The sequence below is a fragment of the Bison bison genome, unplaced genomic scaffold (genome assembly GCF_000754665.1).
Source record: "Bison bison bison isolate TAMUID 2011002044 unplaced genomic scaffold, Bison_UMD1.0 scf7180017863997, whole genome shotgun sequence".
Classification (NCBI taxonomy): domain Eukaryota; kingdom Metazoa; phylum Chordata; class Mammalia; order Artiodactyla; family Bovidae; genus Bison; species Bison bison.
The window spans coordinates 17,363-28,091 of record NW_011494569.1 but is presented as its reverse complement, the minus strand read 5'-3'; the positions used below and the strand labels follow the sequence as shown (position 1 = coordinate 28,091).

The window sequence follows — 10,729 nt, the reverse complement described above, 5'->3', positions numbered from 1 at the left end:
CGACCCCATGAATCGCAGCACGCCAGGCCTCCCTGTCCATCACCAACTCCCGGAGTTCACTCAAACTCATGTCCATCGAGTCGGGGAGCCATCCAGCCATCTCATCCTCTGTCATCCCCTTCTCCTCCTGCCCCCAATCCCTCCCAGCATCAGGGTCTTTTCCAATGAGTCAACTCTTCACATGAGGTGGACAAAGTATTACAGTTTCATCATCAGTCCTTCCAATGAACACCCAGAACTGATCTCCTTGAGGATGGACTGGTTGGATTTCCTTGCAGTCCAAGGAACTTTCGAGTCTTCTCCAGCACCACAGTTCAAAAGCATTAATTCTTCAGTGCTCAGCTTTCTTCACAGTCCAACTCTCACATCCATACATGACCACTGGAAAAACCATAGCCTTGACTAGATGGAACTTTTTTGGCCAAGTAATGTCTCTGCTTTTGAATATGCTATCTAGGTTGGTCATAACTTTCCTTCCAAGGAGTATGAGTCTTTTAATTTCATGGCTGCAGTCACCATCTGCAGTGATCTTGGAGCCCCAAAAAATAAAGTCTGACACTGTTTCCACTGTTTCCCCATCTATTTCCCAGGAAGTGATGGGACCATATGCCGTGATCTTCGTTTTCTGAATGTTGAGCTTTAAGTCAACTTTTCACTCTCCTCTTTCACTTTCATCAAGAGGCTTTTGAGTTCCTCTTCACTTTCTGCCATAAGTGTGGTGCCATCTGCATATCTGAGATTATTGATATTTCTCCCAGCAATCTTGATTCCAGCCTGTGCTTTTTCCAGCCCAGTGTTTCTCATGATGTACTCTGCATAGAAATTAAATAAGCAGGGTGACAATATATAGCCTTGACGTACTCCTTTTCCTATTTGGAACCAGTCTGTTGTTCCATGTCCAGTTCTAACTGTTGCTTCCTGACCTGTAGAGATATGCAAGTCAAAATCTCAATGAGGTACCAACTCATGCTGGTCAGAATGGGTGCCATCAAAAGTCTACAAACAATAGATGCTGGAGCGAATGTGGAGGAAAGGGAACCCTCTCTTACAGTGTTAGTGGGAATGCAAACTGGTACAGCTACTATGCAGAACAGTGTGGCAATTATTTAAAAAACTGGAAATAGAACTGCCATGAGACCTAGCAATACCACTGCTTGGTGTACACACCTCAGTTCAGTTTAGTCCCTCAGTTGTGTCTCGCTCTTTGTGACCCCATGGACTGCAGCACTCTAGGCTTTGTTCTTCATCACCAACTCTCGGAGTTTACTCAAACTCATGTCCATTGAGTCAGTGATGCCATCCAACCATCTCATCCTCTGTTGTCCCCTTCTCCTCCCACCTTCAGTCTTTCCCAGCATCAAGGTCTTTTCATATGAGTCGGTTCTTCCCATCTGGTGGCCAAAGTATTGGAGTTTCAGCTTAGCATCAGTCCTTCCAATGAATATTTAGGACTGATTTCCTTTAGGATGTATGGGCTGGATCTCCTTGCAGTCTAAGGGACTCTCAAGAGTCTTCTCTAACACCACAGTTCAAAAGCATCAATTATTCAGCATTCAGTTTTCTTTATAGTCCAACTCTCACATCCATACATGATTACTGGATGCACAGCTAGGAAACCATAATTGAAAGAGTCCTGTGTACTCCAATGTTCATTGCAGCACTGTTTACAATAGATAGGACATGGAAGCAACCTAGATGCCCTTCCGTAGATGAATGGATAAGGAAGCTGTGTTACATATACACAATGTAATATTATTCAGCTATAAAAAGGAACACATTTGAGTCAGTTCTAATGAGGTGGATGAAACTGAAGCTTTTATACAGAGTGAAGTAAGTCAGAAAGAAAAATAGTAATACTGTATATTAATGCATATATATAGAATTGAGAAAGATGGGAACAATGATCCTATATACAAGGCAGCAAAAGAGACACAGATATAAAGAACAGACGTTTCGACTCTGTGGGAAAAGGTGAGGGTGGAAAGATTTGAGAGAATAGCATTGAAACATGTATATTTTCATATGTGCAATAGATGACCAGTACAAGTTCAATGCATGAAGCAGGCCACTCAAAGCTGATGCACTGGGGCAAGTCAGAGGCAAGGGGTGGGGAAGGAGGTGGGTGGGGTGTTTGAGATGGGAGGACACATGTGCACCAGTGGCTGATTCATGTCAATTATGGCAAAAAACCATCACAATATTGTAAAGTAATCCTCCAATTAACATTAATTAATTAAAACAAAAAATAACAGACATTAATGGAAAAAAGCTACTTTTTTTTGGAAGGTCATTCAAATTCTTACTTTCTAAGAACCTTAATAAAAATCATGTGTATTTAAAAAACTGTTTTTCAATTCAGTTGCTAGGGTAAATGTCCATTTAGCCCAATAACCCTCATTTTGCTATTTGTTTTATTTATGTACTATGGCTTTTTTTCACCTCTATTCCTCCTTTTGTATTATATATGTATAGTTTTTTTCTAGCATACTATTTTAATTCCTCTGTGGGTTTTTTGTTTGTTTGTTTGTTTTTGAGTTGTGTCCTTAGTGCTTTCCCTGGGAGTTACAGTTAGCACATTAATTGACAATTTAGTTCAGATAAAAATCATCCTAATTTCAATAACATACACAATCTTTGCTCCTCTATAATCTCACACCTTCCCTCCTCCCTTATGCTATATTTATCATACAAGCTATATCTTTATATACTGTGAGTCCATCCCACACTTTATAATAATTGCTTTCTGTTATTGTTATTTAAATTAGGTAGAAAAAAGTGCTACAAATGAAAAATGCATCTGCACTGTGTTTTTTAATTGGAGTGTAGTTGTTTTACAATATTAGTTTCTGTTGTACAATAAGGTGAATCAGCCAAATGTGTACATATATTCCTCCCTCTGTAGACTCCCTCCCATCCCCTCATCCCACTCCTCTAGTTAATTTTACCAGTGCTCTTTACTTGTTGCATTTCAGCCTGAAGGGCCCCTTTTCATATTTTTTGTAAGGGTACTTTGCTAGAAACAAATAGTCTTGGTTTTTGTTTATTTTGGGAATATCTTAGTTTGTCCTTCATTTTTGAAGGATAGTTTTGCTTGATAGAATTATTTGTTGATAGCCTTTGTTTTTTAGTACTTTGTATATGTCATCCCACTGTGTTCTAGCATTCATGGTTTAAAATGATCAAGCATTATTAGTCAGTTATTGAAGCTCCCTTGTATGCAGTTAGTCAATTTTCTTTTGCTCTTTTCAAGATTCTTTGCCTTTTGGTCTTTTGACCATAAGTGTCTTAGTGTGGATTTTTTTGAGATGTCAGATTAATGTTATAATGGTTTTTGGTCACAACTGGTTCAAATATTATTCCTTTTCTTTCCTCTGTCTCTTGTCATTCTGTAACTCCTAAAATGTGTATGTTAGTTTGCGAGATGGAGTCCCACAGGCCTCTTGTCAGTCAGTCAGTTCAGTCACTCAGTCATATCCGACTCTATGTGATCCCATGGACTGCAACACACCAGGCCTCCCTATCCTCTGCTGCTGCTAAGTCACTTCAGTCGTGTCCAACTCTGTGTGACCCCATAGACAGCAGCCCACCAGGCTCCACCATCCTTGGGATTCTCCAGGCAAGAACACTGGAGTGGGTTGCCATTTCCTTCTCCAGTGCATGAAAGTGAAAAGTGAAAGTGAAGTCCATCAGTCGTGTCTGACTCTTAGTGACCCCATGGACTGCAGCCTACCAGGCTCCTCTGACCATGGGATTTTCCAGTTAAGAGTACTGGAGTGAGATGCCATTGCCTTCTCCTCTAAGGCCTTATTAATTTTTTCTTCATCATTTGTTTTATTTCTCAAACTGAATAATTTCAATTGCCCCTTTTCAAGTGCACTTGTTCTTCTTTCTGTTCAAATTTGATGTTGAACCCCTCTAGAAAATTTTCAACTGCAGAATTCCTGTTTCCTTTTCATAATTTCTATCTCTTTATTGACATGCTTTATTTGGTGAGACATTTGCATGGTTTGTTTGCACATGTTTTCCTTAAGCTCTTCAGCATATATAAAATAGTTGGTTTACAGTCTTTGTCTAGTAAATCAGAATTTGCTGTATGACTCAGGGAACTCAACCCGGGGCTCCCTGACAACTGAGAGGGGTAGGAGGGGAGGGAGGTGAGAGAAATGTTGAAGTGGAAGGGGACATGTAAACATATGGCTGATTCATGTTGATGCCTGCTAGAAACCAATGCAGACTGCAAAGCAATTATCTTTCAATTAAAATAAATTAATTTAAAAATTACCATTCTAACAATATAAAAATATAAAAGTGAAAAGAAATAGTCTTTGGCTAATAAACTCAATGTCTGGACTTCTACAAGAACATTTTTATCATTATTGTCTGAAAAATATTTTCAATACAATTTTTTGTGGTTGAAGACAGGACATTTTGAATATTACACTGTGGCCACTTTGAGAGTCAGATTTTCCCTTCTGAGTTTTCTTGTTGTTATTCTCTTTGTTGTCATTTATTTGATTGTTTTTGCTATTATTCAGAGACGGCAATGGCAACCCATTCTGGTACTCTTGCCTGGAAAATCCCATGGATGGAGGAGCCTGGTAGGCTGCAATCCATGGGGACGTTAAGAGTCGAACACGACTGAACGACTTCACTTTCACTTTTCACTTTCCTGCATTGGAGAAGGAAATGGCAACCCACTCCAGTGTTCTTGCCTAGAGAATCCCAGGGATGGTGGAGCCTGGTGGACTGCCATCTATGGGGTCACACAGAGTCAGACACGACTGAAGCAATGCAGCAGCAGTAGCAGCTTTTATTGCTTTTTGTTTGAATGTCTTTTCTTGGTTAATTTGGTAAATTCTATGCTCTTGTTTTTGTGTTCACTGAAGTCTGTGTTTGGTTAGCTTAGTAGTCAGTGAAGGACCAGACAGAACTTTCTTTAAACACCTTGAATGGTAAGTCTCTCAATCCTTGCAGAGAGGCATGTATGCATGTTGGGATGTCTCCAACTCCCAAAATTGCTGCCTTAACCTTCACTTCCTCCTTGCACCAGCTGCAAAGTCAGGTAGAGTTGAGATACCAGAAAGTTCTCGGGCCTTTCTTGGGCATATAGAGTCTTGCTCATGTTTGTGCTCTTCTGGATCACCAAGAATATTCAAGAGCTTTTTGGCCCTCCTAATAGTTCTTATTTCCTAGTTTTTCCTTTTAGATGTTTTCATTAGCCTCTTACGTGGCACAAATGATATTTCTGCCTCAGGCAACTGTGATCATAAATAATTTCTATGATGACTTTGAATGAATGCCCTGAGGATAGAGCTGTTTATATAAAGCAAGCTCTGAGTTAGGTTAGAGAAAGACAAACCCTGAGAGCAAGCTCCTTTCCAGGGAGCTTCCAGCCTTGGTTAATAAGTGACAGTTACTGTGGATGGGACTTTTGTTCTATTCTGTCCTGTCCTCTCCATTATGATGGCATTGTGTGACTTTTGTTTTTTCAAAGCTACTTGCAGAGTTTGAGAGAGGATGTTGTGTATAAAACCAATTAAGATTCCATAAAGCTTGCTGTTCTTAATGAGATTCAGCTAGTTTTCTTGAGTAAACACTCCTTCAGTTCAGTTCAGTTCAGTTCAGTCACTCAGCCGTGTCCGACTCTTTGCGACCCCATGAATCGCAGCACGCCAGGCCTCCCTGTCCATCACCAACTCCCAGAGTTCACTCAAACTCATGTCCATCGAGTCGGGGATGCCATCCAGCCTTCTCATCCTCTGTGGTCCCCTTTTCCTCCTGCCCCCAGTCCCTCCCAGCATCAGGGTCTTTTCTAATGAGTCAACTCTTCTCATGAGGTGGCCAAAATATTGGAGTTCCAGCTTCAGCATCAGCCCTTTCAATGAACACCCAGGACTGATCTCATTTAGGATGGATTGGTTGGATCCCCTTGCAATCCAAGACTCTCAAGAGTCTTCTCCAACACCACAGTTCAAAAGCATCAATTCTTCGGCATTCAGCTTTCTTTGCAGTCCAACTCTCGCATCCATACATGACCACTGGAAAAACCATACCCTTGACGAGACAGATCCCTGTTGGCAAAGTAATATCTCTGCTTTTCAATATACTATCTAGGTTGGTCATAACTTTCCTTCCAAGGAGTAAGCGTCTTTTATTTTTTATTTTTTTAAATTTTATTTTATTTTTAAACTTTACATAATTGTATTAGTTTTGCCAAATATCAAAATGAATCCACCACAGGTATACATGTGTTCCCCATCCTGAACCCTCCTCCCTCCTCCCTCCCCATACCATCCCTCTGGGTCGTCCCAGTGCACTAGCCCCATGCTTGGGCTAGTGTCGTGCATCGAACCTGGACTGGCAACTCGTTTCTTACATGATATTTTACATGTTTCAATGTCATTCTCCCAAATCTTCCCACCCTCTCCCTCTCCCACAGAGTCCGTAAGACTGTTCTATACATCAGTGTCTCTTTTGCTGTCTCGTACACAGGGTTATTGTTACCATCTTTCTAAATTCCATATATATGCGTTAGTATACTGTATTTATGTTTTTCCTTCTGGCTTACTTCACTCTGTATAATAGGCTCCAGTTTCATCCACCTGATTAGAACTGATTCAAATGTATTCTTTTGAATGGCTGAGTAATACTCCATTGTGTATATGTACCACAGCTTTCTTATCCATTCATCTGTTGATGGACATCTAGGTTGCTTCCATGTCCTGGCTATTATAAACAGTGCTGCGATGAACATTGGGGTACACGTGTCTCTTTCCCTTCTGGTTTCCTCAGTGTGTATGCCCAGCAGTGGGATTGCTGGATCATAAGGCCATGTTCATGGATTGGAAGAATCAATATAGTGAAAATGAGTATACTACCCAAAGCAATTTATAGATTCAATGCAATCCCTATCAAGCTACCAACAGTATTCTTCACAGAGCTAGAACAAATAATTTCACAATTTGTATGGAAATACAAAAAACCTCGAATAGCCAAAGCGATCTTGAGAAAGAAGAATGGAACTGGAGGAATCAACCTACCTGACTTCAGGCTCTACTACAAAGCCACAATTATCAAGAGAGTATGGTACTGGCACAAAGACAGAAATATAGATCAATGGAGTAAGCGTCTTTTAATTTCATGGTTGCAATCACCATATTGTTGTAAACTTTTGGTTAATTTCCAGATTTCTGGAAAAAAATTGATTTGACAATTTTTGCTTGTGTTAATGTTGCTTTTATGGATTTTAGAAGGCCCTTACCCTATTACTTCAGAAGTATTTTCTAAAGCAATTTTGCAAGTTTATAATAGCTTGTGTGTGAAACTTATCCATGTATTTAAATGGGTCTATGAGATTTGACTCACATTTTTCTCTCCCTGATTATTAAAAATATTTATTATCTCCTGGCATTGTGTTATTATTAATTAAAATATGACCACCATCTTATTTTCTTTGTCCTTTAAATGACTTAACTATTTTGCTATTTTGTCCATTTTGTTGTTGTTGTTGTTGTTTATTTTTCTTTCAAGTCTTCATTTCAGATGAAAGATTCTGGCATTATTTTCCCTAAGAGATACTGTCCTTTCAAAATGTAGTTTTCGGCATTCCTGAAAGTCGAAATGCCTGTTAAAAGATCACTGAAATTGGATGGTGTGTTAAAAGCAGATTTGCTAAGTCGTGTCTGACTCTTTGTGGCCCCTTGGACTATAGCCTGCTGGACTCCTCTGACCATGAAATTTCCCAGGGAAAAATACAGGATCATTTGGTTCTCCTAAAATCACAAGGAAGAAAAGTGCTGCAGACTATTCTCCAACAACTGGAACCTGTCAAATGAGCCCAATTGCTTCTCCCACAAGCTCAAAAGAACAAGAAAACAGAAATGGACCATCAAATGTGCTTCAGCCACCCTTACTTTCTGGCTATTTGTCAATCATGCTGAGCCTGTTGCCTCCACAAGAACTGCACTTGCACTTCTTTCAACCTGGAATATTCTTCCTCCAGAAAAGAGGGAAAACTGGAATCATCTCAGTATAAACAAGAGAATGGAATCTACTATGCAAGACAATGAATTCATGGTGTTGCTATCTAAAGTTGAAAAATCATCAGAAGAATTCATGGAAATAATGCAAAATTTAAGTAGTATACAGGCTTTGAAGGGCAGTAAAGAGCTTGAAAATCTCATTGGTATCCCCCATGCATCATGTGTCTTTAAAAGAGAAATGCAGAAAACAAAAGAACTAATAACTAACGTAATAAAGCAAAAACTATTTTAAAAAGAAGAATTCAGGACTTCCCAACAAAGGACAGGAAGAATATATGTGGACCATCATGCTGCCACTGCTGCTAAGTCCCTTCAGTTGTGTCCGACTCTGTGCGACCCCATAAACGGAAGCCCACCAGGCTCCCCATCCCTGGGATTCTCCAGGCGTTTAGAAGAAACACACTCACTATGAATGCCAACTTCTGTATCTGCCTGATCATATTTAAAGGAACAGAAGAAATGTCTGTAATTAATCTGTGCAGTGAATACCAGATCATAGCATAGGCAGGTGCGTGTCTAGATAAAATTTCTTGAAGCTAATTTAAACTTTCTACACACACCAGTAGATAATCTCAACATAAATAATACATTTCTTCTTGACCCTTTAAAGTAAGCCAACATATAGAAGAAGATCCTGACTTACATTATGTATCTGGTACACTTCTGTATACTTTTATCATTTGTGGATAGACTTATAGCTTGTATGAAAATGGCACCTTTGGTAGAGCTCTATATCTTAAAACTCAGATTAAACCCAATAGTGAGTGGAAGTAGGTCCTGATTTCCAACTTAAAGCTCTAGATTTGTACTAATTAGATTCTTTTAAAAGCTTTTAAAATTGTAAGTTTACTTTAGCTTCTACTTCATAGATGTTTTTATTCTAGTTATGCCTATGCTTGTAGAGAAAAAATATTTTCAAAGTTTTAAAATTCTTACATCTTGTATAAAATGCTGGAATGCATTTTTCAGTGCAGATATTTAAATGTGAGGTTGTTTTTAAACTGAACTACACAGAATCTCCTGAATATAAAGAAAAGACCTCATCTCATGGGACAACATGTGATTCCCTCCACATTTTGAAGCATCAAATTTTTAATTTTCTACAGTGTTGTTTTGTATTATCTATTTGTCCTGTCACAAAATAAAGGGGAAGAGTGAATCACAAAAAAAAAAAAAAAATGTAATTTTCAGTTTTTTTTTATTTTTAAAATTTTGCTAATATTTTTCTGAATACATGTTGTAGTATTTGTTCTGTTTCATTTATTTCACTTCCTTCTTTGGTGATGCATATACATGCTCAATTTACTTTAATTTTCTTCTTAAAGAAATAATTTACCTTCTTTTTTGGAATTTAAATTGTCTTTCTTTTTATCTTAAAGCATTCACTCTTGTGTTTCTTTTAGTTTACTGTTTATTTCTGAAATGAATTTTTATTTGCCTTTCTTGAATTCTTTCACTTTATGAGTTTTCCTAATTCTATGATTATTCATGCTTTGGATCACTTTTAGCCTGTTTTGAAATACTAGGTTAGAGGTTCCCCTGGTGGCTCAGTGGTAAAGAATCCCTGCCAAGGCAGGAGACATAAGTTCAATCCCTGGTCCAAGAAGACCCCACATTCTCTGGATCTGTTAAGCCTGTGTGTTACAACTGCTGAGCCTGTGCTCCAAAGCCCACGTGCCACACCTATTGATGCCCACATGTCCAAGAGCCTGTGCTCTGCAACGAGAGAAGCCACCACAATGAGAAACCCATGCACGGCAACTAGAGAGACTAACCCCTGCTTGATGCAACTAGAGAAAAACCCCACACAGCAAAAAAAAAAAAAAGGGGGGAGGGGAGGATGTTAGGCTAGAACTTTATATTTATAAATATTTTATATGCATATATTTTTTGTGTGATCTCATTGTCTATAGGGACAATATTCTATTCCTTATTCTTTCTTTGGCATAATAACAACGTTGCTTATGAAACCATGCAGCTCAAATTGGGACTTGAACCCACATATCAGGCCTCAAATTTTGCCAAAACTCATGATATTCCAAGTGAGATCATACCCTTATTTCAGCACTTAATGAAGCTGGGATTCTTGATGTCTTATCACAGAAAGAAATCAGTGAGAGACAAAGTGATAGGTAAAAAGTGGATATATTTAGACAGAAATACCATTCACAGAGTGTGGGCCATCTCAGAAGGAGATAACAGCCTCAAAATATGGTGTGATTAGCTTTTTTTGGCTGTGTAATTTCATAGGCTAATGTGCATGCCAAGTTGCTTTAGTCATGTCTGACTCTTTGCTACCCCATGGACTGTAGCCTGCCAGGCTCCTCTGTCCATGGGATTCTCCAGGCAAGAAAACTGGAGTGGGTTGCCATGCCCTCCTTCAGGGTATCTTCCCAACCAAGGGATTAAACCTTCATCTCTTATGTCTCTTGCATTGGCAGCAGGTTCTTTATCACTAGTGCCACCTGGAAAGACGAGGCTAATGAGTGGAGGATTATTCCAACTATTTTTGGGGTAGGGTCAGAGACTTCCAGGATTTTGGTCATTGCTCAATTTTTGGTATTTGATAGTTGACTTGAAAGTGTCTTGGTGCCTGTGGGTGTGTCATTTATTTAACATGCTAATGTGTTATAATGAACATATACTGAGACTCAAAGTCTAGTGGAAGTCAACTTGTCCACCATCTT

General features: G+C 39.0%; 1 protein-coding gene across 1 annotated transcript; it reads left to right on the top strand.

The window, feature by feature from the left end:
* The first annotated feature begins 7,620 nt into the window (after window positions 1-7,620).
* On the top strand, window positions 7,621-8,318 carry LOC104984380 (centromere protein R-like). Its single transcript, XM_010834068.1, has 3 exons — window positions 7,621-7,675; window positions 7,758-7,894; window positions 8,002-8,318. Exons 1-3 carry the CDS (start codon window positions 7,621-7,623, stop codon window positions 8,272-8,274), a joined length of 465 nt encoding a protein of 154 aa, XP_010832370.1. The 3' UTR covers window positions 8,275-8,318.
* The last annotated feature ends 2,411 nt before the right edge of the window (window positions 8,319-10,729 follow it).

Bases quoted from the DNA above. Each gene is read 5' to 3' on its own strand.
- LOC104984380 (XM_010834068.1), top strand. From the start codon at position 7,621: ATGCCTGTTAAAAGATCACTGAAATTGGATGGTGTGTTAAAAGCAGAT. The intron at 7,676-7,757 runs GTCGTGTCTGAC...GGAAAAATACAG, and splicing joins GTTAAAAGCAGATTTGCTAA to GATCATTTGGTTCTCCTAAA. The intron at 7,895-8,001 runs GTGCTTCAGCCA...ATTCTTCCTCCA, and splicing joins ACAGAAATGGACCATCAAAT to GAAAAGAGGGAAAACTGGAA.